Source organism: Drosophila serrata, unplaced genomic scaffold (assembly GCF_035046125.1).
Source record: "Drosophila serrata isolate PLE 108 unplaced genomic scaffold, ASM3504612v1 contig_165, whole genome shotgun sequence".
Classification (NCBI taxonomy): Eukaryota; Metazoa; Arthropoda; class Insecta; order Diptera; family Drosophilidae; genus Drosophila; species Drosophila serrata.
In genome coordinates, this window is record NW_028257063.1 from 1,223,445 (window position 1) to 1,246,666 (window position 23,222).

The 23,222-nt window shown below is 33.0% G+C and overlaps 1 protein-coding gene and 1 long non-coding RNA gene across 28 annotated transcripts in view; one reads left to right on the forward strand and one right to left on the reverse strand.

Moving 5' to 3' along the window:
- LOC147644493 (uncharacterized) overlaps positions 1-23,222 on the forward strand; it is a 93,714-nt gene that overhangs the window by 54,364 nt on the left and 16,128 nt on the right. The window contains exon 3 of the long non-coding RNA XR_015270371.1: positions 4,606-4,722. This is a non-coding gene — a long non-coding RNA (uncharacterized LOC147644493). The remainder of the gene's footprint in view (positions 1-4,605; positions 4,723-23,222) is intronic.
- Positions 1-23,222, reverse strand: part of hppy (MAP4K3-like protein hppy) — a 76,645-nt gene that overhangs the window by 10,389 nt on the left and 43,034 nt on the right. For all 27 annotated transcript variants that reach the window (XM_086826931.1, XM_086826930.1, XM_086826920.1 and 24 more), the window contains exons 3-6: positions 5,964-6,384; positions 1,347-1,445; positions 980-1,278; positions 229-316 (exon numbers count right to left, since the gene is read on the reverse strand). In XM_086826931.1, the coding sequence (XP_086683057.1) occupies positions 229-316; positions 980-1,278; positions 1,347-1,445; positions 5,964-6,384 (907 nt within the window). The remainder of the gene's footprint in view (positions 1-228; positions 317-979; positions 1,279-1,346; positions 1,446-5,963; positions 6,385-23,222) is intronic.

A 23,222-nucleotide genomic window follows, 5' to 3' on the forward strand; every position in this document is an offset into this window, starting at 1 on the left:
TGATTTAGTCAAACAAAATAGCATATAAAAATATCGATGTAATATACCTAGAATTAACATATTTTAGGTATACGAAGGGAGGATTTTAATATATAAACTTTAATCTAGCAAGACTAGCAACCCAAGTAAAAAATTAATGAAAACTGACCTAGAAACTTTTAAATGTGCCTATTATTCCTTAATGAACAATTAACTTTAATTATATTTAGATTTAACTAGCAAACTCACCTGTTTTTAGTGTGTGATTTAATGCTGGCACGCCATTGGTGCGCGATGTCATTTTGCTGGGAATGCGCTGCGGCACACTGGCCACCGCCTGGAAAAATCAAATAGAATACATTAAAGGGAGAAAGCTAAGGACAGGAGAAAGGAAAACAGCTCCAAAACCTCCCCCATCGTCACTCATTCGGTGACAAAGTTTCCGCTCGGCGATAAAATCTCATAAATCAAAATCATATTGGGATTTTAGAGCCATGATGCGTGCTTTTTGCAAGTTACAAAAAATAAAAAAATAATACTGAGCTAAGTAAAATTTGAATATCTAAGACTAGAGCGGAGAAACTTATTTGCCAGCCAGCCAAAGTTTTGTAAAACATCCAAAACAAATTGAAGATTTATGAGTTGACAGGACCTGCCTCCGCACCATCTCAGAGCTGCTGATCCTTGAGAAAATGCCTTTAAAATGGCTGTCTCTGTGCGTGCCTGTTGGTGGAATCATTAAACTTCAATTTGAATTGGCATTTGCAGCTGTCGTTAAGTAATGTCTAGACAGCTGCATTAGTTGTGGAAATTAATTAGGTCGGAGCAAAACTTTAAGGCTCTCCAAAAGTGTGTGTCTAATGGCGCCGTAAATCCTTGACCAATCCTTGCTCCCCAGGAGAGAGAGATAGCTAAAGTGGCAGCTTTGCCTAACCGCAACTAAAAGCGTAAATAAATTACGCAAGAAAAAGGTGCCAAAAGTGGCTTTTGGAGCACTCACCTCCTCGTCCCCATCAAGATAGTAGTAGAACTGCTGGTTGGGGCTCTGGTACTTTTGCAGCAGCTCCTTGGCCACCCGCAAGGACATCTCGCACTGGACAAACGGATGCTGCAGCAGTCGCTCGGCGGTGGGTCGCTTCTTCGGATTCTTTGTGAGTGCCGTCTTGATGAAATTGTGAAAGGTGGGACTCCACTTTTCCTTGTTGTTCAGTGTCGGTGGATTAAAGCCCCGCTTAGACATCAAAAAGAGGGCTCGCATCGGATGCAGATCGAACATGGGTGGCTGTAGTTCCGCCAGTTCTATTTCGAGAAATTGATTGATTAATTTAAATTGGATTATAGGGAAGTTTAAGGTAGCTTTAACTCACCAATTGCAGTGATGCCACAGGCCCAAATATCACATAATTGATTGTAGCCGCCTTTACGCTCCACGGCAGCCACTTCGGGAGCCATCCAATAGGGTGTACCTGGGGGTTAAAATGGGTTTTTTATTATATATATATACTAAATAGATTCAATATAACAACTATTATATAAAGAGATTGCATTAATAGCCATGGTTTCTTTTTTTTGCTGGCCCTGCTAATTATGCAGCATTCATGCCGCATTTAATTTCATTGTCATTGCTAGCGATTATATGCCTGTCATTTATTCATTTCATGCCGGCTGTTTTTAATTTAATTAGCATCTTTTTTTTATATATTATATATATAACTGCCTCCAAATGTGACAATTGTGCAAAAATAAACAAATTGCTGAATTATGCAGAGAGCAAGGTAGTAATCAAAGTCCCCCAACTCTGCCACACATTTTCGGGGTGGCACGTTTTATGAGGGAGGCAAATGCGTCCATTACTCATACGCCATGTTGCAGCGAATCAAGGAATTTTCGCAACAGCAGCAGCTAACGCCATAGTAACAGCATCTGCTGGAGTAGTTTCACTTGGATGGATGCCTGGATGTGTTGCCCCCGAGAAAATTAATTTTCCTTCCAACGAGAGCCAAGTCGTGGCAGTTAATTGTATTTTCAATTTAATTAAACCACAACGAAGGTGGAAAATCAAGTTTCCTCGGCTCTTTGATATATGGCCAAAAGACTTTTCGAGTTTTCGGTATATCCCTCTGCACCGTCATCATTGTTTCTCCGGGACAAAGTGAACCGGAATCGAACTCCGGGGCTGTACCGACTCTCGAATTCCCCATTGGAACTTTCGCATGCATTTTAATTAAAGGGCAACACAAACATCGAGATACCGAGATACCGAGATACCAATGATACACAAACAAAAACACACACAGAGAGACAGAGGAAAGCAATTTCATCCGCAAAGTGACAGGAGCAGCGGCAGCAACAGCCAGTCAAGTATCATTTTGTTAATTGCTGTTGAACTCAAAAAAAAAGGAGAATAAAAAACGAAGCAAAGTTCAGTTGGAAAAATTAAAGGCGACAGGCAGAAGGCCCAGAATTAAATGGCAACTGGCTTTTAGGCTGCAACTCCTCTCCTCTATTTAAGGCCAAGACGCATTTCCGTCAACTCGCAGCCAGGGAGACATTAGGACCAGGCCACGTTCCCTGTGTGTGTGTGTATTCATCTTTATGGCATAACTGTGGCTGGAATAAGGGGGCGTAATGTGGTGTAAGTGGGTGTGGATGCTCCTCCCTGCCCATCGTGTGTGTGTGTGTGTTGCCATTGACTTGTTAATGACACTAAACACAAACGTAAGCACCTTTTTATTGAATAATAAAAGCGTCAGGCTGTCGCCATTCCAAACGCTCTGCCTCTGTTTCTGTCTGTGTTCTTCTGGCTTTGGACTCTTTTAGAGAGTTTTGTGTTTTTTCTGGGTCTTATGCATTACAAAAACATACAAAAAAATTGATAGTACCTTTGGTAAATCGGGGAAAAAGAGCTGGGTGTTTTGAAATGCCTTTTAAAGGCTCTTAAAAATATTCAAATTGCTTTGAGCTGCTAAGGTTTTCTATTTTCTTCAAGTGAGGGGGCTAGAAACATCGTTTTAAAGCTGATTTAATAGGAGATTTTATCTTAAAAGCTCATCTTAACCATTAGGCTTTATCTCAAACATCTTAAGGGGTTTGAAATGTCCTTTAAAAGTGCGTTAAAGTAGGCTGCGGGAATCACGGATTCCTATTGGGAATTCCTTCAACAGATTCAGACTTGCATTACCTTTTTAGTTAAGTTTAGTTTGTTAAAATATCGAGATCTACAAATCTTGCAGGATTTTATACACTTTTTCAAAGTCTCTAGAGTCTAACCTTCATCCTTAAATAAGCTCCCTCGTATCGATGACATCCTTGTTACAATCGATGGCAGCCCAGCAATTGACTGCCAGCAAAGATGTATGAATGAAGTGTCAGTGATTCGGGAGCTTGACCTCGTGCTCATATATGCAGACAAGAGTCCTGGACGAGGACGAGGTATAGTCTAGGTGGGTGTGGTGTATGTGTACACACTTATCACCACATTTGTCACAGCCACAATGGGTGAAAGCTGAATGGCAGGGAGCTGAAGTGGAGCTCTCACTCTCTCTCCATGTCTCTTGCGGAATGATAACAGTAAGCGGACGTCACATTGTTTGACAGCTTCACACAAAACAGGGAATAGGGAACGCGGAGTAGGAGGAGATAGTGTGCAGGAGGTTCTGGATCCCAGACAGCCTCTCCTGTTCTCCTGCAAATCCCCTTGTGACACTCGCCACACATTGACATGCCACAAAAGATGCTCGCTCAGCTCGAAAACGTCATGAAAATGCAGCCAAAAGTGGCAACAAAGAACAGCTGGAAACAAAGGGGCAAAGCGGCGACCTCAAGGTCGTTAAACTTGCTGCCACACCCCCACTCACTCTGAACTCAACCAACTCTCCCCTGAATGTAAATGTATATATATTTTTTGCACAAGTTTTTCGCTGCACAAATTGCAGCACATTAATCAGACACAGCAAACACACTATCCGGGACTTGTCCATTCAAATAAATCTGAAATCAAATTAGCGCTCTGCGAGCTTGCTTTATGGCAGCTTTTCGCTTTTACGACAGGACTCGAAACTCTGGAAACTCGCGACTCACGACTCCTCAAAGGACCAAAGCTGGCATTTAAAATTAAACTGCTCGAGCAGGAATAGGAATAAATCCAATTTGGCGTAAATGAAATCAAATCAGATGCGGGTTTTTATGTGTCCCTCTCAAAATGTCATGAACTTTGGACTTGTCTTTGGCTTTTATTAGCGACAGGAGGACACTTGGTCCTCTAATCTCCTCAGCTTCAGTTTTAGCCTTTCTCTTCAGAGAACAAAGACTGAAGGAGAAGGGGGTCAGCTGTCATAACTTAATTAGCTGGCGAGTGTCAAAGGGTTGCGAGAATTTTAATTAAGTGCCGAGCCAGAGCATTTGAAATAATTAATTGTGAGCCGTGGACAGGACTTAACTGATGGCCTTCGTAACCGCAAAATCTCATTTCGCAAAGTCTTCTTGGAACTATGGAAAGTCTTCGGTGGGACAAAAAAAACCGAGATACTGTTGGCTCATGCAAATCATCGTCACTTCGTCTGCTCGTCGCTAGATTGCAAGTTGTCATGACACAACCTTCCCTTATATTATATTTTTTTCTTGCAGCACATGGCCCCTGACTGATAAGTTGCTATTTACATTTAAATTGCGTATACCACACGTTGGCCCAGCTTGGAGGGTAAGGAAAGTATAATTTAAAGGAGGAAAATGCAGAGAATTCGGGTAAGTCTTTAAAGAAACATGCTTTGGCTAAGAGTTCCTTTAAAACTGGTTCCTAAAACTGGTTATAAAATAATCCAAAGCGGTGATATTATTCCCCCCAAGTATTTTTCTCTCTCCCTAAGAGTTGAGAAAATCCTTTCCTTCGTTTTGCAATCTCAGCTTACTGCTGCAGCAAAGCTTGAGAAAAAATTACAAAAAAGATGAAATCTATTAGTGGCCGAAAAAAAAAATAATAAAAGTAAGCAGCTGAAGTGGAAGGAGCACAAGTAGGGGAGCCTGTTTCTGTCCACAAAAGAAGTAGCCAACAAACTAAGGCGACTGCTCCTCGAATTGGGACATTTTTCAAAAATTATTTGCTTTTGTGCTTCACAGTTTTCGATGGAGGAAGGACGCAATAACAAAGGACTGATGGCAAAACTCCCCTTGCTCCATTCACTCCCAGCAGGACGAGGCAAACAAAGACCAGTCTGGGTTGACCACCTGCTGGTTTGGATACTTTTGTCCAGTTAAGAGAGAAGTCCTCCTGCATTTGAAATATTCCGTAAATTGAATTGTTCCCCTCTGGAGCATAGCCATAGCATTTTGATTGTATCTGGGAAGGCATTATAATGCTACTCCTAATTGAATTGCATTCAATTGGAGACGCCATTCAGGGAAGAGAACCACTCGGACGTATACTTGATTTTCCTCCTCAAGCACACTGCTTTTCTCTCTCTCATCCTCTGCTTTCTGTCGGTGCGTGTTATTTGTGTGTGTATTATTTTTGTGCTCTGTCATTTCTGACAGCTGTTTAGAAGCGTTAAACGCAATTGTTGCTCCTGTCAGGACACTCGGCACTCGTTTTTCTGCCCAGATACTTTGCTTTTGTGCACACAAAAACAGGATCTCATAATGATAAACACTTTGTGTGACAGCAGGCAGGCCAAACCTCTCCACCTTTTCCCCCACTCGAACTCTCAGTGTGACTGACTTCCTCGTGGGGCGAGTGTCCTTGATGCAAAACGATTTCGCAGTTTTTTTTTTTTCCCCCCTGGCAAAATGAATGCTGAGTAAGCGGTTTTTCCCAGGGACAGCCTGGGAAAATCTATCGATCGATCTGTACAATCTGCATAAATCCACGAGGGGCGATGAGTCTATGAATTTGTTTTTTTGCGGCAGAGATAATTCATTTTTCAACGTACCACAACTTTTCCAATTCGTTTTAAATTCTTCAGTAAACTTGAAGTCAACTTTAAACTTACCTATGAAGCTCTTCCTTTTATTAATTGTGGCCGTTATTTGCGCCGAGACACCGAAATCCGCCAGCTTGACATCGCCGTATTCCGTCAAAAGGATATTCGCACCCTTGATGTCCCTGTGCATCTTGCCCATGGAGTGCAGATACTCCAGTCCCTTGAGCGTCTCCCGGCACATGTACGCTATCTGGACTTCGGTTAGGGGTCCCGTGACCTGGTATATATCCTGCAAACTGCCACCGCCACAAAACTCCATGCAGATCCATAGCTTATCCCTTCGCAGGTACGATCCATAGTAGGCAATGATATTTGGATGGCGGCAGTCACGCATCATTATGATCTCCTGCTGGATGATCTGTATGTCGTCGGAGGGTTCCAGCTTGATGACCTTGATGGCGGCCAGCTCATTGCTCTGTATCCGTTTCGCCTGCAAGGATAACAAAGAGAGAGAGAGAGACTCAAGTCAATATGCAAGTGAAATGGGGAAAAATAAAAGGTTAAGGGTGAGATTTTTCATTGGCTGCACACCTGCAGCAGCATCTGGGGCACCTTCCTCTCTCCTCTCTCCATCCTCTGTTCCTCAGTTCATCTTCGTTCATGCAAATATTCCACAGCTCGTTTTCAATAAATTTTTAGCAAGAGAGAGAGGTAGAGCGAACGCTCCTGCACATAAAAATGCATTGTAACCACTTCACAATTTACCATACCCATCCTATAGGATTCCCCCTTTACCTTCTCCCCTCCAAGTATTTGCATAGAACAATAAGGATGGGTGGAGGGCACCCATAACCCACTACCATTCCCATTTCCATCCGCAATCCGTATCATCGTCGACGTCATCAAGCGGAAACCTGCGAATGCCTGCGAGGAATATTAAAAGGCTGCCAGGCAGAATGCCAACTGGAAATCGGTTACGATTCAAACTGAATAATGAATAATTATGCCCCAAATAAGTGGATGCTGGAGTAGTAGGGATTTTTAAAGGAGTTTAAGCTGGAGGTTTAAAAATTCTAACCCAAAAAGTATTTCCAATGCTCAGCTTTAAGCCATAAGCTTAGTTTCGCCTAACAAACTAATTCCTATATCACAAAATAATTTACAACCTTTGATTTGAGGATAAAAAACAGCATAAATCACTTTAACACTAAATAAATAACAGACAAAAATTGCCGGCAATTATTTTCAATAAATCCCTGACTGGTGAGTTGATAAATTTTCATTTTAAACCCATGAAAAATGCATTCAAGCTCACAAATATAAATAAAAACTAAAAGGATTTGCGGAAAATTCAACTATTTTTGGGATTTAATTAAGATAACAACAGTGTTAAAATTAGTAAAACAAACAAATAAATAAAGGGAAATTTATAAAATAAAGAGGTAAATGGGGTAATCAATTTAAAAATATATTACTTTGTAAACTAACATAGAAATAAAATCATTTCTTGTCTTTTTATAGCGCTTATTTCAGTCTGAAGCTTGAACACACAGTTAAGGAATCATTTCCGACCCTATAAAGTATATATATTCTTGATCAGCATCAAAAACTGAGTCGATCTAGCCATGTTCGGTGGAAATTAATTTTTTTCGTTAAAATTGTCAAAAAATTTGAATTTTTTTACATTTTAAATGAAGTATGCAGATTTATTTACGTAATAAAAACTAACATGGGCCTGTTTTCCGAGATGAAATTAATTGTTTTTTGGCTTAGTTATGAGTTTTTTAAGCTTTGATTTGTTAAAAAAGTTGTCATATAAAAATAATAATATCGAATGAAAAATATGAGATTGTAGTATTAGTCAGAAGCTTGCAACGCAGTGAAGGAGTCGTTTCCGACCCTATAAACCATATATATTCTTGATCAGCATCAACAGCCCAGTCGTTCTGGCCATGTCCGGTCAAAAACTACATTTTTCACATTTTTCCGAAAATTGAAAATTTTATAAGGGGTTACATCATTAAAATTGCCAAAATTTGACAAAAAATTGAATTTTTTAAATTTGAAAACTGAGTATGCAGCATTGTTAATCTACTAAAAACTAGCATAGGACAGTTTTCCCAATTAAAATTAATGATTTATTGGCTTAGTTATGAGTTTTTTTAAACTATGATTTTTGGGAAAAATTGCCTGTTTTTATACCTTTTTCCAGGTTATTATAGTTTTAGTCAAAAACTTATAACAGCATCAACAAACGCAGTATGCAGATTTGTTAGTGCTTTAAAAACCTGCACAGAAAAGATTTCCGAATCAAAATTAATGCTATTTTGGATTAATTATGATGTTCGGAAAACTCCGATTATTTAAGAAAATTGTCAGTTTTTATACCTTTTTGTAGAGTAAAGCTTCAGTCAGAAGATTAAAACGCAGTGAAGGAGTCATTTCCGACCCTATAAACTATATATATTTTTGATCAGCATCAACAGCCCAGTCGTTCTAGCCATGTCCGGTCAAGAAATAAATTTTTGTAATTTTTCCGAAAATTGAAAATTTTATAAGGGGTTACATCATTAAAATTGCAAAAATTTGACAAAAAATTGAATTTTTTAAATTTGAAAACTGAGTATGCAGCATTGTTAATCTACTAAAAACTAGCATAGAACAGTTTTCCGAATTAAAATTAATGATTTATTGGCTTAGTTATGAGTTTTTTTAAACTATGATTTTTGGGAAAAATTGCCTGTTTTTATACCTTTTTGCAGGTTATTATAGTTTTAGTCAAAAACTTATAACAGCATCAACAAACGCAGTATGCAGATTTGATAGTGCTTTAAAAACCTGCACAGAAAAGCTTTCCGAATCAAAATTAATGCTATTTTGGCTTAATTATGATGTTCGGAAAACTCCGATTATTTAAGAAAATTGTCAGTTTTTATACCTTTTTGCAGAGCAAAGCTTCAGTCAGAAGATTAAAACGCAGTGAAGGAGTCATTTCCGACCCTATAAACTATATATATTTTTGATCAGCATCAACAGCCCAGTCGTTCTAGCCATGTCCGGTCAAGAAATAAATTTTTGTCATTTTTCCGATAATTGAAAAGTTTATAAGGGGTTACATCATTAAAATTGCCAAAATTTGACAAAAATTGAATTTTTAAATTTGAAAACTGAGTATGCAGCATTGTTAATCTACTAAAAACTAGCATAGGACAGTTTTCCGAATTAAAATTAATGATTTATTGGCTTAGTTATGAGTTTTTTTAAACTATGATTTTTGGGAAAAATTGCCTGTTTTTATACCTTTTTGCAGGTTATTATAATTTTAGTCAAAAACTTATAACAGCATCAACAAACGCAGTATGCAGATTTGTTAGTGCTTTAAAAACCTGCACAGAAAAGCTTTCCGAATCAAAATTAATGCTATTTTGGCTTAATTATGATGTTCGGAAAACTCCGATTATTTAAGAAAATTGTCTGTTTTTATACCTTTTTGCAGAGCAAAGCTTCAGTCAGAAGATAAAAACGCAATGAAGGAGTCATTTTCGACCCTATAAACTATATATATTCTTGATCAGCATCAACAGCCCAGTCGTTCTAGCCATGTCCGGTCAAGAAATAAATTTTTGTCATTTTTCCGATAATTGAAAAGTTTATAAAATTCATTAAAATTGCCAAAATTTGACAAAAATTGAATTTTTTAAATTTGAAAACTGAGTATGCAGCATTGTTAATCTACTAAAAACTAGCATAGGACAGTTTTCCGAATTAAAATTAATGATTTATTGGCTTAGTTATGAGTTTTTTTAAACTATGATTTTTGGGAAAAATTGCCTGTTTTTATACCTTTTTGCAGGTTATTATAGTTTTAGTCAAAAACTTATAACAGCATCAACAAACGCAGTATGCAGATTTGTTAGTGCTTTAAAAACCTGCACAGAAAAGCTTTCCGAATCAAAATTAATGCTATTTTGGCTTAATTATGATGTTCGGAAAACTCCGATTATTTAAGAAAATTGTCTGTTTTTATACCTTTTTGCAGAGCAAAGCTTCAGTCAGAAGATAAAAACGCAATGAAGGAGTCATTTCCGACCCTATAAACTATATATATTCTTGATCAGTATCAACAGCCCAGTCGTTCTAGCCATGTCCGGTCAAGAAATAAATTTTTGTCATTTTTCCGAAAATTGAAAATTTTATAATTAAAATTTTATCATTAAAATTGCCAAAATTTGACAAAAAATTGAATTTTTTAAATTTGAAAACTGAGTATGCAGCATTGTTAATCTACTAAAAACTAGCATAGAACAGTTTTCCGAATTAAAATTAATGATTTACTGGCTTAGTTATGAGTTTTTTTAAACTATGATTTTTGGGAAAAATTGCCTGTTTTTATACCTTTTTGCAGGTTATTATAATTTTAGTCAAAAACTTATAACAGCATCAACAAACGCAGTATGCAGATTTGATAGTGCTTTAAAACCCTGCACAGAAAAGCTTTCCGAATCAAAATTAATGCTATTTTGGCTTAATTATGATGTTCGGAAAACTCCGATTATTTAAGAAAATTGTCTGTTTTTATACCTTTTTGCAGAGTAAAGCTTCAGTCAGAAGATTAAAACGCAGTGAAGGAGTCATTTCCGACCCTATAAACTATATATATTTTTGATCAGCATCAACAGCCCAGTCGTTCTAACCATGTCCGGTCAAGAAAAAAATTTTTGTCATTTTTCCGAAAATTGAAAATTTTATAATTAAAATTTTATCATTAAAATTGCCAAAATTTGACAAAAAATTGAATTTTTTAAATTTGAAAACTGAGTATGCAGCATTGTTAATCTACTAAAAACTAGCATAGAACAGTTTTCCGAATTAAAATTAATGATTTATTGGCTTAGTTATGAGTTTTTTTAAACTATGATTTTTGGGAAAAATTGCCTGTTTTTATACCTTTTTGCAGGTTATTATAATTTTAGTCAAAAACTTATAACAGCATCAACAAACGCAGTATGCAGATTTGATAGTGCTTTAAAAACCTGCACAGAAAAGCTTTCCGAATCAAAATTAATGCTATTTTGGCTTAATTATGATGTTCGGAAAACTCCGATTATTTAAGAAAATTGTCTGTTTTTATACCTTTTTGGAGAGTAGAGCTTCAGTCAGAAGATTAAAACGCAGTGAAGGAGTCATTTCCAACCCTATAAACTATATATATTCTTGATCAGCATCAACAGCCCAGTCGTTCTAGCCATGTCCGGTCAAGAAATAAATTTTTGTCAAATTGTCAAAAAATTGAAAATTTTATAAGGGGTTACATCATTAAAATTGCCAAAATTTGACAAAAAATTGAATTTTTTAAATTTGAAAACTGAGTATGCAGCATTGTTAATCTACTAAAAACTAGCATAGGACAGTTTTCCGAATTAAAATTAATGATTTATTGGCTTAGTTATGAGTTTTTTTAAACTATGATTTTTGGGAAAAATTGCCTGTTTTTATACCTTTTTGCAGGTTATTATAATTTTAGTTAAAAACTTATAACAGCATCAACAAACGCAGTATGCAGATTTGATAGTGCTTTAAAAACCTGCACAGAAAAGCTTTCCGAATCAAAATTAATGCTATTTTGGCTTAATTATGATGTTCGGAAAACTCCGATTATTTAAGAAAATTGTCTGTTTTTATACCTTTTTGCAGAGTAAAGCTTCAGTCAGAAGATTAAAACGCAGTGAAGGAGTCATTTCCGACCCTATAAACTATATATATTCTTGATCAGCATCAACAGCCCAGTCGTTCTAGCCATGTCCGGTCAAGAAATAAATTTTTGTCAAATTGTCAAAAAATTGAAAATTTTATAAGGGGTTACATCATTAAAATTGCCAAAATTTGACAAAAAATTGAATTTTTTTAAATTTGAAAACTGAGTATGCAGCATTGTTAATCTACTAAAAACTAGCATAGGACAGTTTTCCGAATTAAAATTAATGATTTATTGGCTTAGTTATGAGTTTTTTTAAACTATGATTTTTGGGAAAAATTGCCTGTTTTTATACCTTTTTGCAGGTTATTATAGTTTTAGTCAAAAACTTATAACAGCATCAACAAACGCAGTATGCAGATTTGTTAGTGCTTTAAAAACCTGCACAGAAAAGCTTTCCGAATCAAAATTAATGCTATTTTGGCTTAATTATGATGTTCGGAAAACTCCGATTATTTAAGAAAATTGTCTGTTTTTATACCTTTTTGTAGAGTAAAGCTTCAGTCAGAAGATTAAAACGCAGTGAAGGAGTCATTTCCGACCCTATAAACTATATATATTTTTGATCAGCATCAACAGCCCAGTCGTTCTAACCATGTCCGGTCAAGAAAAAAATTTTTGTCATTTTTCCGAAAATTGAAAATTTTATAAGGGGTTACATCATTAAAATTGCCAAAATTTGACAAAAAATTGGATTTTTTTAAATTTGAAAACTGAGTATGCAGCATTGTTAATCTACTAAAAACTAGCATAGAACAGTTTTCCGAATTAAAATTAATGATTTATTGGCTTAGTTATGAGTTTTTTTAAACTATGATTTTTGGGAAAAATTGCCTGTTTTTATACCTTTTTGCAGGTTATTATAATTTTAGTCAAAAACTTATAACAGCATCATCAAACGCAGTATGCAGATTTGTTAGTGCTTTAAAAACCTGCACAGAAAAGCTTTCCGAATCAAAATTAATGCTATTTTGGCTTAATTATGATGTTCGGAAAACTCCGACTATTTAAGAAAATTGTCTGTTTTTATACCTTTTTGCAGAGTAAAGCTTCAGTCAGAAGATTAAAACGCAGTGAAGGAGTCATTTCCAACCCTATAAACTATATATGTTCTTGATCAGCATCAACAGCCCAGTCGTTCTAGCCATGTCCGGTCAAGAAATAAATTTTTGTCAAATTGTCAAAAAATTGAAAATTTTATAAGGGGTTACATCATTAAAATTGCCAAAATTTGACAAAAAATTGAATTTTTTTAAATTTGAAAACTGAGTATGCAGCATTGTTAATCTACTAAAAACTAGCATAGGACAGTTTTCCGAATTAAAATTAATGATTTATTGGCTTAGTTATGAGTTTTTTTAAACTATGATTTTTGGGAAAAATTGCCTGTTTTTATACCTTTTTGCAGGTTATTATAGTTTTAGTCAAAAACTTATAACAGCATCAACAAACGCAGTATGCAGATTTGTTAGTGCTTTAAAAACCTGCACAGAAAAGCTTTCCGAATCAAAATTAATGCTATTTTGGCTTAATTATGATGTTCGGAAAACTCCGATTATTTAAGAAAATTGTCTGTTTTTATACCTTTTTGTAGAGTAAAGCTTCAGTCAGAAGATTAAAACGCAGTGAAGGAGTCATTTCCGACCCTATAAACTATATATATTTTTGATCAGCATCAACAGCCCAGTCGTTCTAACCATGTCCGGTCAAGAAAAAAATTTTTGTCATTTTTCCGAAAATTGAAAATTTTATAAGGGGTTACATCATTAAAATTGCCAAAATTTGACAAAAAATTGGATTTTTTTAAATTTGAAAACTGAGTATGCAGCATTGTTAATCTACTAAAAACTAGCATAGAACAGTTTTCCGAATTAAAATTAATGATTTATTGGCTTAGTTATGAGTTTTTTTAAACTATGATTTTTGGGAAAAATTGCCTGTTTTTATACCTTTTTGCAGGTTATTATAATTTTAGTCAAAAACTTATAACAGCATCATCAAACGCAGTATGCAGATTTGTTAGTGCTTTAAAAACCTGCACAGAAAAGCTTTCCGAATCAAAATTAATGCTATTTTGGCTTAATTATGATGTTCGGAAAACTCCGACTATTTAAGAAAATTGTCTGTTTTTATACCTTTTTGCAGAGTAAAGCTTCAGTCAGAAGATTAAAACGCAGTGAAGGAGTCATTTCCAACCCTATAAACTATATATGTTCTTGATCAGCATCAACAGCCCAGTCGTTCTAGCCATGTCCGGTCAAGAAATAAATTTTTGTCAAATTGTCAAAAAATTGAAAATTTTATAAGGGGTTACATCATTAAAATTGCCAAAATTTGACAAAAAATTGAATTTTTTAAATTTGAAAACTGAGTATGCAGCATTGTTAATCTACTAAAAACTAGCATAGAACAGTTTTCCGAATTAAAATTAATGATTTATTGGCTTAGTTATGAGTTTTTTTAAACTATGATTTTTGGGAAAAATTGCCTGTTTTTATACCTTTTTGCAGGTTATTATAATTTTAGTTAAAAACTTATAACAGCATCAACAAACGCAGTATGCAGATTTGATAGTGCTTTAAAAACCTGCACAGAAAAGCTTTCCGAATCAAAATTAATGCTATTTTGGCTTAATTATGATGTTCGGAAAACTCCGATTATTTAAGAAAATTGTCTGTTTTTATACCTTTTTGCAGAGTAAAGCTAAGTAAAGCTAAATTTTTGTCAAATTGTCAAAAAATTGAAAATTTTATAAGGGGTTACATCATTAAAATTGCCAAAATTTGACAAAAAATTGAATTTTTTAAATTTGAAAACTGAGTATGCAGCATTGTTAATCTACTAAAAACTAGCATAGGACAGTTTTCCGAATTAAAATTAATGATTTATTGGCTTAGTTATGAGTTTTTTTAAACTATGATTTTTGGGAAAAATTGCCTGTTTTTATACCTTTTTGGAGGTTATTATAATTTTAGTTAAAAACTTATAACAGCATCAACAAACGCAGTATGCAGATTTGATAGTGCTTTAAAAACCTGCACAGAAAAGCTTTCCGAATCAAAATTAATGCTTTTTTGGCTTAATTCTGATGTTCGGAAAACTCCGATTATTTAAGAAAATTGTCTGTTTTTATACCTTTTTGCAGAGTAAAGCTTCAGTCAGAAGATTAAAACGCAGTGAAGGAGTCATTTCCGACCCTATAAACTATATATATTCTTGATCAGCATCAACAGCCCAGTCGTTCTAGCCATGTCCGGTCAAGAAATAAATTTTTGTCAAATTGTCAAAAAATTGAAAATTTTATAAGGGGTTACATCATTAAAATTGCCAAAATTTGACAAAAAATTTAATTTTTTTAAATTTGAAAACTGAGTATGCAGCATTGTTAATCTACTAAAAACTAGCATAGGACAGTTTTCCGAATTAAAATTAATGATTTATTGGCTTAGTTATGAGTTTTTTTAAACTATGATTTTTGGGAAAAATTGAAATTTGAAAACTGAGTATGCAGCATTGTTAATCTACTAAAAACTAGCATAGGACAGTTTTCCGAATTAAAATTAATGATTTATTGGCTTAGTTATGAGTTTTTTTAAACTATGATTTTTGGGAAAAATTGCCTGTTTTTATACCTTTTTGGAGGTTATTATAATTTTAGTTAAAAACTTATAACAGCATCAACAAACGCAGTATGCAGATTTGTTAGTGCTTTAAAAACCTGCACAGAAAAGCTTTCCGAATCAAAATTAATGCTATTTTGGCTTAATTATGATGTTCGGAAAACTCCGATTATTTAAGAAAATTGTCTGTTTTTATACCTTTTTGCAGAGTAAAGCTTCAGTCAGAAGATTAAAACGCAGTGAAGGAGTCATTTCCGACCCTATAAACTATATATATTTTTGATCAGCATCAACAGCCCAGTCGTTCTAACCATGTCCGGTCAAGAAATAAATTTTTGTCATTTTTCCGAAAATTGAAAATTTTATAAGGGGTTACATCATTAAAATTGCCAAAATTTGACAAAAAATTGAATTTTTTTAAATTTGAAAACTGAGTATGCAGCATTGTTAATCTACTAAAAACTAGCATAGGACAGTTTTCCGAATTAAAATTAATGATTTATTGGCTTAGTTATGAGTTTTTTTAAACTATGATTTTTGGGAAAAATTGCCTGTTTTTATACCTTTTTGCAGGTTATTATAGTTTTAGTCAAAAACTTATAACAGCATCAACAAACGCAGTATGCAGATTTGTTAGTGCTTTAAAAACCTGCACAGAAAAGCTTTCCGAATCAAAATTAATGCTATTTTGGCTTAATTATGATGTTCGGAAAACTCCGATTATTTAAGAAAATTGTCTGTTTTTATACCTTTTTGTAGAGTAAAGCTTCAGTCAGAAGATTAAAACGCAGTGAAGGAGTCATTTCCGACCCTATAAACTATATATATTTTTGATCAGCATCAACAGCCCAGTCGTTCTAACCATGTCCGGTCAAGAAATAAATTTTTGTCATTTTTCCGAAAATTGAAAATTTTATAAGGGGTTACATCATTAAAATTGCCAAAATTTGACAAAAAATTGAATTTTTTTAAATTTGAAAACTGAGTATGCAGCATTGTTAATCTACTAAAAACTAGCATAGGACAGTTTTCCGAATTAAAATTAATGATTTATTGGCTTAGTTATGAGTTTTTTTAAACTATGATTTTTGGGAAAAATTGCCTGTTTTTATACCTTTTTGCAGGTTATTATAGTTTTAGTCAAAAACTTATAACAGCATCAACAAACGCAGTATGCAGATTTGATAGTGCTTTAAAAACCTGCACAGAAAAGCTTACCGAATCAAAATTAATGCTATTTTGGCTTAATTATGATGTTCGGAAAACTCCGATTATTTAAGAAAATTGTCTGTTTTTATACCTTTTTGTAGAGTAAAGCTTCAGTCAGAAGATTAAAACGCAGTGAAGGAGTCATTTCCGACCCTATAAACTATATATATTTTTGATCAGCATCAACAGCCCAGTCGTTCTAACCATGTCCGGTCAAGAAAAAAATTTTTGTCATTTTTCCGAAAATTGAAAATTTTATAAGGGGTTACATCATTAAAATTGCAAAAATTTGACAAAAAATTGAATTTTTTAAATTTGAAAACTGAGTATGCAGCATTGTTAATCTACTAAAAACTAGCATAGAACAGTTTTCCGAATTAAAATTAATGATTTATTGGCTTAGTTATGAGTTTTTTTAAACTATGATTTTTGGGAAAAATTGCCTGTTTTTATACCTTTTTGCAGGTTATTATAATTTTAGTCAAAAACTTATAACAGCATCATCAAACGCAGTATGCAGATTTGTTAGTGCTTTAAAAACCTGCACAGAAAAGCTTTCCGAATCAAAATTAATGCTATTTTGGCTTAATTATGATGTTCGGAAAACTCCGACTATTTAAGAAAATTGTCTGTTTTTATACCTTTTTGCAGAGTAAAGCTTCAGTCAGAAGATTAAAACGCAGTGAAGGAGTCATTTCCGACCCTATAAACTATATATATTCTTGATCAGCATCAACAGCCCAGTCGTTCTAGCCATGTCCGGTCAAGAAATAAATTTTTGTCAAATTGTCAAAAAATTGAAAATTTTATAAGGGGTTACATCATTAAAATTGCCAAAATTTGACAAAAAATTGAATTTTTTAAATTTGAAAACTGAGTATGCAGCATTGTTAATCTACTAAAAACTAGCATAGAACAGTTTTCCGAATTAAAATTAATGATTTATTGGCTTAGTTATGAGTTTTTTTAAACTATGATTTTTGGGAAAAATTGAAATTTGAAAACTGAGTATGCAGCATTGTTAATCTACTAAAAACTAGCATAGGACAGTTTTCCGAATTAAAATTAATGATTTATTGGCTTAGTTATGAGTTTTTTTAAACTATGATTTTTGGGAAAAATTGCCTGTTTTTATACCTTTTTGGAGGTTATTATAATTTTAGTTAAAAACTTATAACAGCATCAACAAACGCAGTATGCAGATTTGATAGTGCTTTAAAAACCTGCACAGAAAAGCTTTCCGAATCAAAATTAATGCTATTTTGGCTTAATTATGATGTTCGGAAAACTCCGATTATTTAAGAAAATTGTCTGTTTTTATACCTTTTTGCAGAGTAAAGCTTCAGTCAGAAGATTAAAACGCAGTGAAGGAGTCATTTCCGACCCTATAAACTATATATATTCTTGATCAGCATCAACAGCCCAGTCGTTCTAGCCATGTCCGGTCAAGAAATAAATTTTTGTCAAATTGTCAAAAAATTGAAAATTTTATAAGGGGTTACATCATTAAAATTGCCAAAATTTGACAAAAAATTGAAGTTTTTAAATTTGAAAACTGAGTATGCAGCATTGTTAATCTACTAAAAACTAGCATAGGACAGTTTTCCGAATTAAAATTAATGATTTATTGGCTTAGTTATGAGTTTTTTTAAACTATGATTTTTGGGAAAAATTGCCTGTTTTTATACCTTTTTGCAGGCTATTATAGTTTTAGTCAAAAACTTATAACAGCATCAACAAACGCAGTATGCAGATTTGTTAGTGCTTTAAAAACCTGCACAGAAAAGCTTTCCGAATCAAAATTAATGCTATTTTGGCTTAATTATGATGTTCGGAAAACTCCGATTATTTAAGAAAATTGTCTGTTTTTATACCTTTTTGTAGAGTAAAGCTTCAGTCAGAAGATTAAAACGCAGTGAAGGAGTCATTTCCGACCCTATAAACTATATATATTTTTGATCAGCATCAACAGCCCAGTCGTTCTAACCATGTCCGGTCAAGAAAAAAATTTTTGTCATTTTTCCGAAAATTGAAAATTTTATAAGGGGTTACATCATTAAAATTGCAAAAATTTGACAAAAAATTGAAGTTTTTAAATTTGAAAACTGAGTATGCAGCATTGTTAATCTACTAAAATCTAGCATAGAACAGTTTTCCGAATTAAAATTAATGATTTATTGGCTTAGTTATGAGTTTTTTTAAACTATGATTTTTGGGAAAAATTGCCTGTTTTTATACCTTTTTGCAGGTTATTATAATTTTAGTCAAAAACTTATAACAGCATCATCAAACGCAGTATGCAGATTTGATAGTGCTTTAAAAACCTGCACAGAAAAGCTTTCCGAATCAAAATTAATGCTATTTTGGCTTAATTATGATGTTCGGAAAACTCCGATTATTTAAGAAAATGGTCTGTTTTTATACCTTTTTGCAGAGTAAAGCTTCAGTCAGAAGATTAAAACGCAGTGAAGGAGTCATTTCCAACCCTATAAACTATATATATTCTTGATCAGCATCAACAGCCCAGTCGTTCTAGCCATGTCCGGTCAAGAAATAAATTTTTGTCAAATTGTCAAAAAATTGAAAATTTTATAAGGGGTTACATCATTAAAATTGCCAAAATTTGACAAAAAATTGAATTTTTTAAATTTGAAAACTGAGTATGCAGCATTGTTAATCTACTAAAAACTAGCATAGAACAGTTTTCCGAATTAAAATTAATGATTTATTGGCTTAGTTATGAGTTTTTTTAAACTATGATTTTTGGGAAAAATTGCCTGTTTTTATACCTTTTTGAAGGTTATTATAATTTTAGTCAAAAACTTATAACAGCATCATCAAACGCAGTATGCAGATTTGATAGTGCTTTAAAAACCTGCACAGAAAAGCTTTCCGAATCAAAATTAATGCTATTTTGGCTTAATTATGATGTTCGGAAAACTCCGATTATTTAAGAAAATTGTCTGTTTTTATACCTTTTTGCAGAGTAAAGCTAAATTTTTGTCAAATTGTCAAAAAATTGAAAATTTTATAAGGGGTTACATCATTAAAATTGCCAAAATTTGACAAAAAATTGAATTTTTTTAAATTTGAAAACTGAGTATGCAGCATTGTTAATCTACTAAAAACTAGCATAGAACAGTTTTCCGAATTAAAATTAATGATTTATTGGCTTAGTTATGAGTTTTTTTAACCTATGATTTTTGGGAAAAATTGCCTGTTTTTATACCTTTTTGCAGGTTATTATAATTTTAGTCAAAAACTTATAACAGCATCATCAAACGCAGTATGCAGATTTGATAGTGCTTTAAAAACCTGCACAGAAAAGCTTTCCGAATCAAAATTAATGCTATTTTGGCTTAATTATGATGTTCGGAAAACTCCGATTATTTAAGAAAATGGTCTGTTTTTATACCTTTTTGCAGAGTAAAGCTTCAGTCAGAAGATTAAAACGCAGTGAAGGAGTCATTTCCAACCCTATAAACTATATATATTCTTGATCAGCATCAACAGCCCAGTCGTTCTAGCCATGTCCGGTCAAGAAATAAATTTTTGTCAAATTGTCAAAAAATTGAAAACTTTATAAGGGGTTACATCATTAAAATTGCCAAAAATTTAACAAAAAATTGAATTTTTTAAATTTGAAAACTGAGTATGCAGCATTGTTAATCTACTAAAAACTAGCATAGAACAGTTTTCCGAATTAAAATTAATGATTTATTGGCTTAGTTATGAGTTTTTTTAACCTATGATTTTTGGGAAAAATTGCCTGTTTTTATACCTTTTTGCAGGTTATTATAATTTTAGTCAAAAACTTATAACAGCATCATCAAACGCAGTATGCAGATTTGTTAGTGCTTTAAAAACCTGCACAGAAAAGCTTTCCGAATCAAAATTAATGCTATTTTGGCTTAATTATGATGTTCGGAAAACTCCGATTATTTAAGAAAATTGTCTGTTTTTATACCTTTTTGTAGAGTAAAGCTAAATTTTTGTCAAATTGTCAAAAAATTGAAAATTTTATAAGGGGTTACATCATTAAAATTGCCAAAATTTGACAAAAAATTGAATTTTTTTAAATTTGAAAACTGAGTATGCAGCATTGTTAATCTACTAAAAACTAGCATAGAACAGTTTTCCGAATTAAAATTAATGATTTATTGGCTTAGTTATGAGTTTTTTTAACCTATGATTTTTGGGAAAAATTGCCTGTTTTTATACCTTTTTGCAGGTTATTATAATTTTAGTCAAAAACTTATAACAGCATCATCAAACGCAGTATGCAGATTTGATAGTGCTTTAAAAACCTGCACAGAAAAGCTTTCCGAATCAAAATTAATGCTATTTTGGCTTAATTATGATGTTCGGAAAACTCCGATTATTTAAGAAAATGGTCTGTTTTTATACCTTTTTGCAGAGTAAAGCTTCAGTCAGAAGATTAAAACGCAGTGAAGGAGTCATTTCCAACCCTATAAACTATATATATTCTTGATCAGCATCAACAGCCCAGTCGTTCTAGCCATGTCCGGTCAAGAAATAAATTTTTGTCAAATTGTCAAAAAATTGAAAACTTTATAAGGGGTTACATCATTAAAATTGCCAAAAATTTAACAAAAAATTGAATTTTTTAAATTTGAAAACTGAGTATGCAGCATTGTTAATCTACTAAAAACTAGCATAGAACAGTTTTCCGAATTAAAATTAATGATTTATTGGCTTAGTTATGAGTTTTTTTAACCTATGATTTTTGGGAAAAATTGCCTGTTTTTATACCTTTTTGCAGGTTATTATAATTTTAGTCAAAAACTTATAACAGCATCATCAAACGCAGTATGCAGATTTGTTAGTGCTTTAAAAACCTGCACAGAAAAGCTTTCCGAATCAAAATTAATGCTATTTTGGCTTAATTATGATGTTCGGAAAACTCCGATTATTTAAGAAAATTGTCTGTTTTTATACCTTTTTGTAGAGTAAAGCTTCAGTCAGAAGATTAAAACGCAGTGAAGGAGTCATTTCCGACCCTATAAACTATATATATTTTTGATCAGCATCAACAGCCCAGTCGTTCTAACCATGTCCGGTCAAGAAATAAATTTTTGTCATTTTTCCGAAAATTGAAAATTTTATAAGGGGTTACATCATTAAAATTGCCAAAATTTGACAAAAAATTGAATTTTTTTAAATTTGAAAACTGAGTATGCAGCATTGTTAATCTACTAAAAACTAGCATAGGACAGTTTTCCGAATTAAAATTAATGATTTATTGGCTTAGTTATGAGTTTTTTTAAACTATGATTTTTGGGAAAAATTGCCTGTTTTTATACCTTTTTGCAGGTTATTATAATTTTAGTCAAAAACTTATAACAGCATCATCAAACGCAGTATGCAGATTTGTTAGTGCTTTAAAAACCTGCACAGAAAAGCTTTCCGAATCAAAATTAATGCTATTTTGGCTTAATTATGATGTTCGGAAAACTCCGACTATTTAAGAAAATTGTCTGTTTTTATACCTTTTTGCAGAGTAAAGCTTCAGTCAGAAGATTAAAACGCAGTGAAGGAGTCATTTCCGACCCTATAAACTATATATATTCTTGATCAGCATCAACAGCCCAGTCGTTCTAGCCATGTCCGGTCAAGAAATAAATTTTTGTCAAATTGTCAAAAAATTGAAAATTTTATAAGGGGTTACATCATTAAAATTGCCAAAATTTGACAAAAAATTGAATTTTTTAAATTTGAAAACTGAGTATGCAGCATTGTTAATCTACTAAAAACTAGCATAGAACAGTTTTCCGAATTAAAATTAATGATTTATTGGCTTAGTTATGAGTTTTTTTAAACTATGATTTTTGGGAAAAATTGAAATTTGAAAACTGAGTATGCAGCATTGTTAATCTACTAAAAACTAGCATAGGACAGTTTTCCGAATTAAAATTAATGATTTATTGGCTTAGTTATGAGTTTTTTTAAACTATGATTTTTGGGAAAAATTGCCTGTTTTTATACCTTTTTGGAGGTTATTATAATTTTAGTTAAAAACTTATAACAGCATCAACAAACGCAGTATGCAGATTTGATAGTGCTTTAAAAACCTGCACAGAAAAGCTTTCCGAATCAAAATTAATGCTATTTTGGCTTAATTATGATGTTCGGAAAACTCCGATTATTTAAGAAAATTGTCTGTTTTTATACCTTTTTGCAGAGTAAAGCTTCAGTCAGAAGATTAAAACGCAGTGAAGGAGTCATTTCCGACCCTATAAACTATATATATTCTTGATCAGCATCAACAGCCCAGTCGTTCTAGCCATGTCCGGTCAAGAAATAAATTTTTGTCAAATTGTCAAAAAATTGAAAATTTTATAAGGGGTTACATCATTAAAATTGCCAAAATTTGACAAAAAATTGAAGTTTTTAAATTTGAAAACTGAGTATGCAGCATTGTTAATCTACTAAAAACTAGCATAGGACAGTTTTCCGAATTAAAATTAATGATTTATTGGCTTAGTTATGAGTTTTTTTAAACTATGATTTTTGGGAAAAATTGCCTGTTTTTATACCTTTTTGCAGGCTATTATAGTTTTAGTCAAAAACTTATAACAGCATCAACAAACGCAGTATGCAGATTTGTTAGTGCTTTAAAAACCTGCACAGAAAAGCTTTCCGAATCAAAATTAATGCTATTTTGGCTTAATTATGATGTTCGGAAAACTCCGATTATTTAAGAAAATTGTCTGTTTTTATACC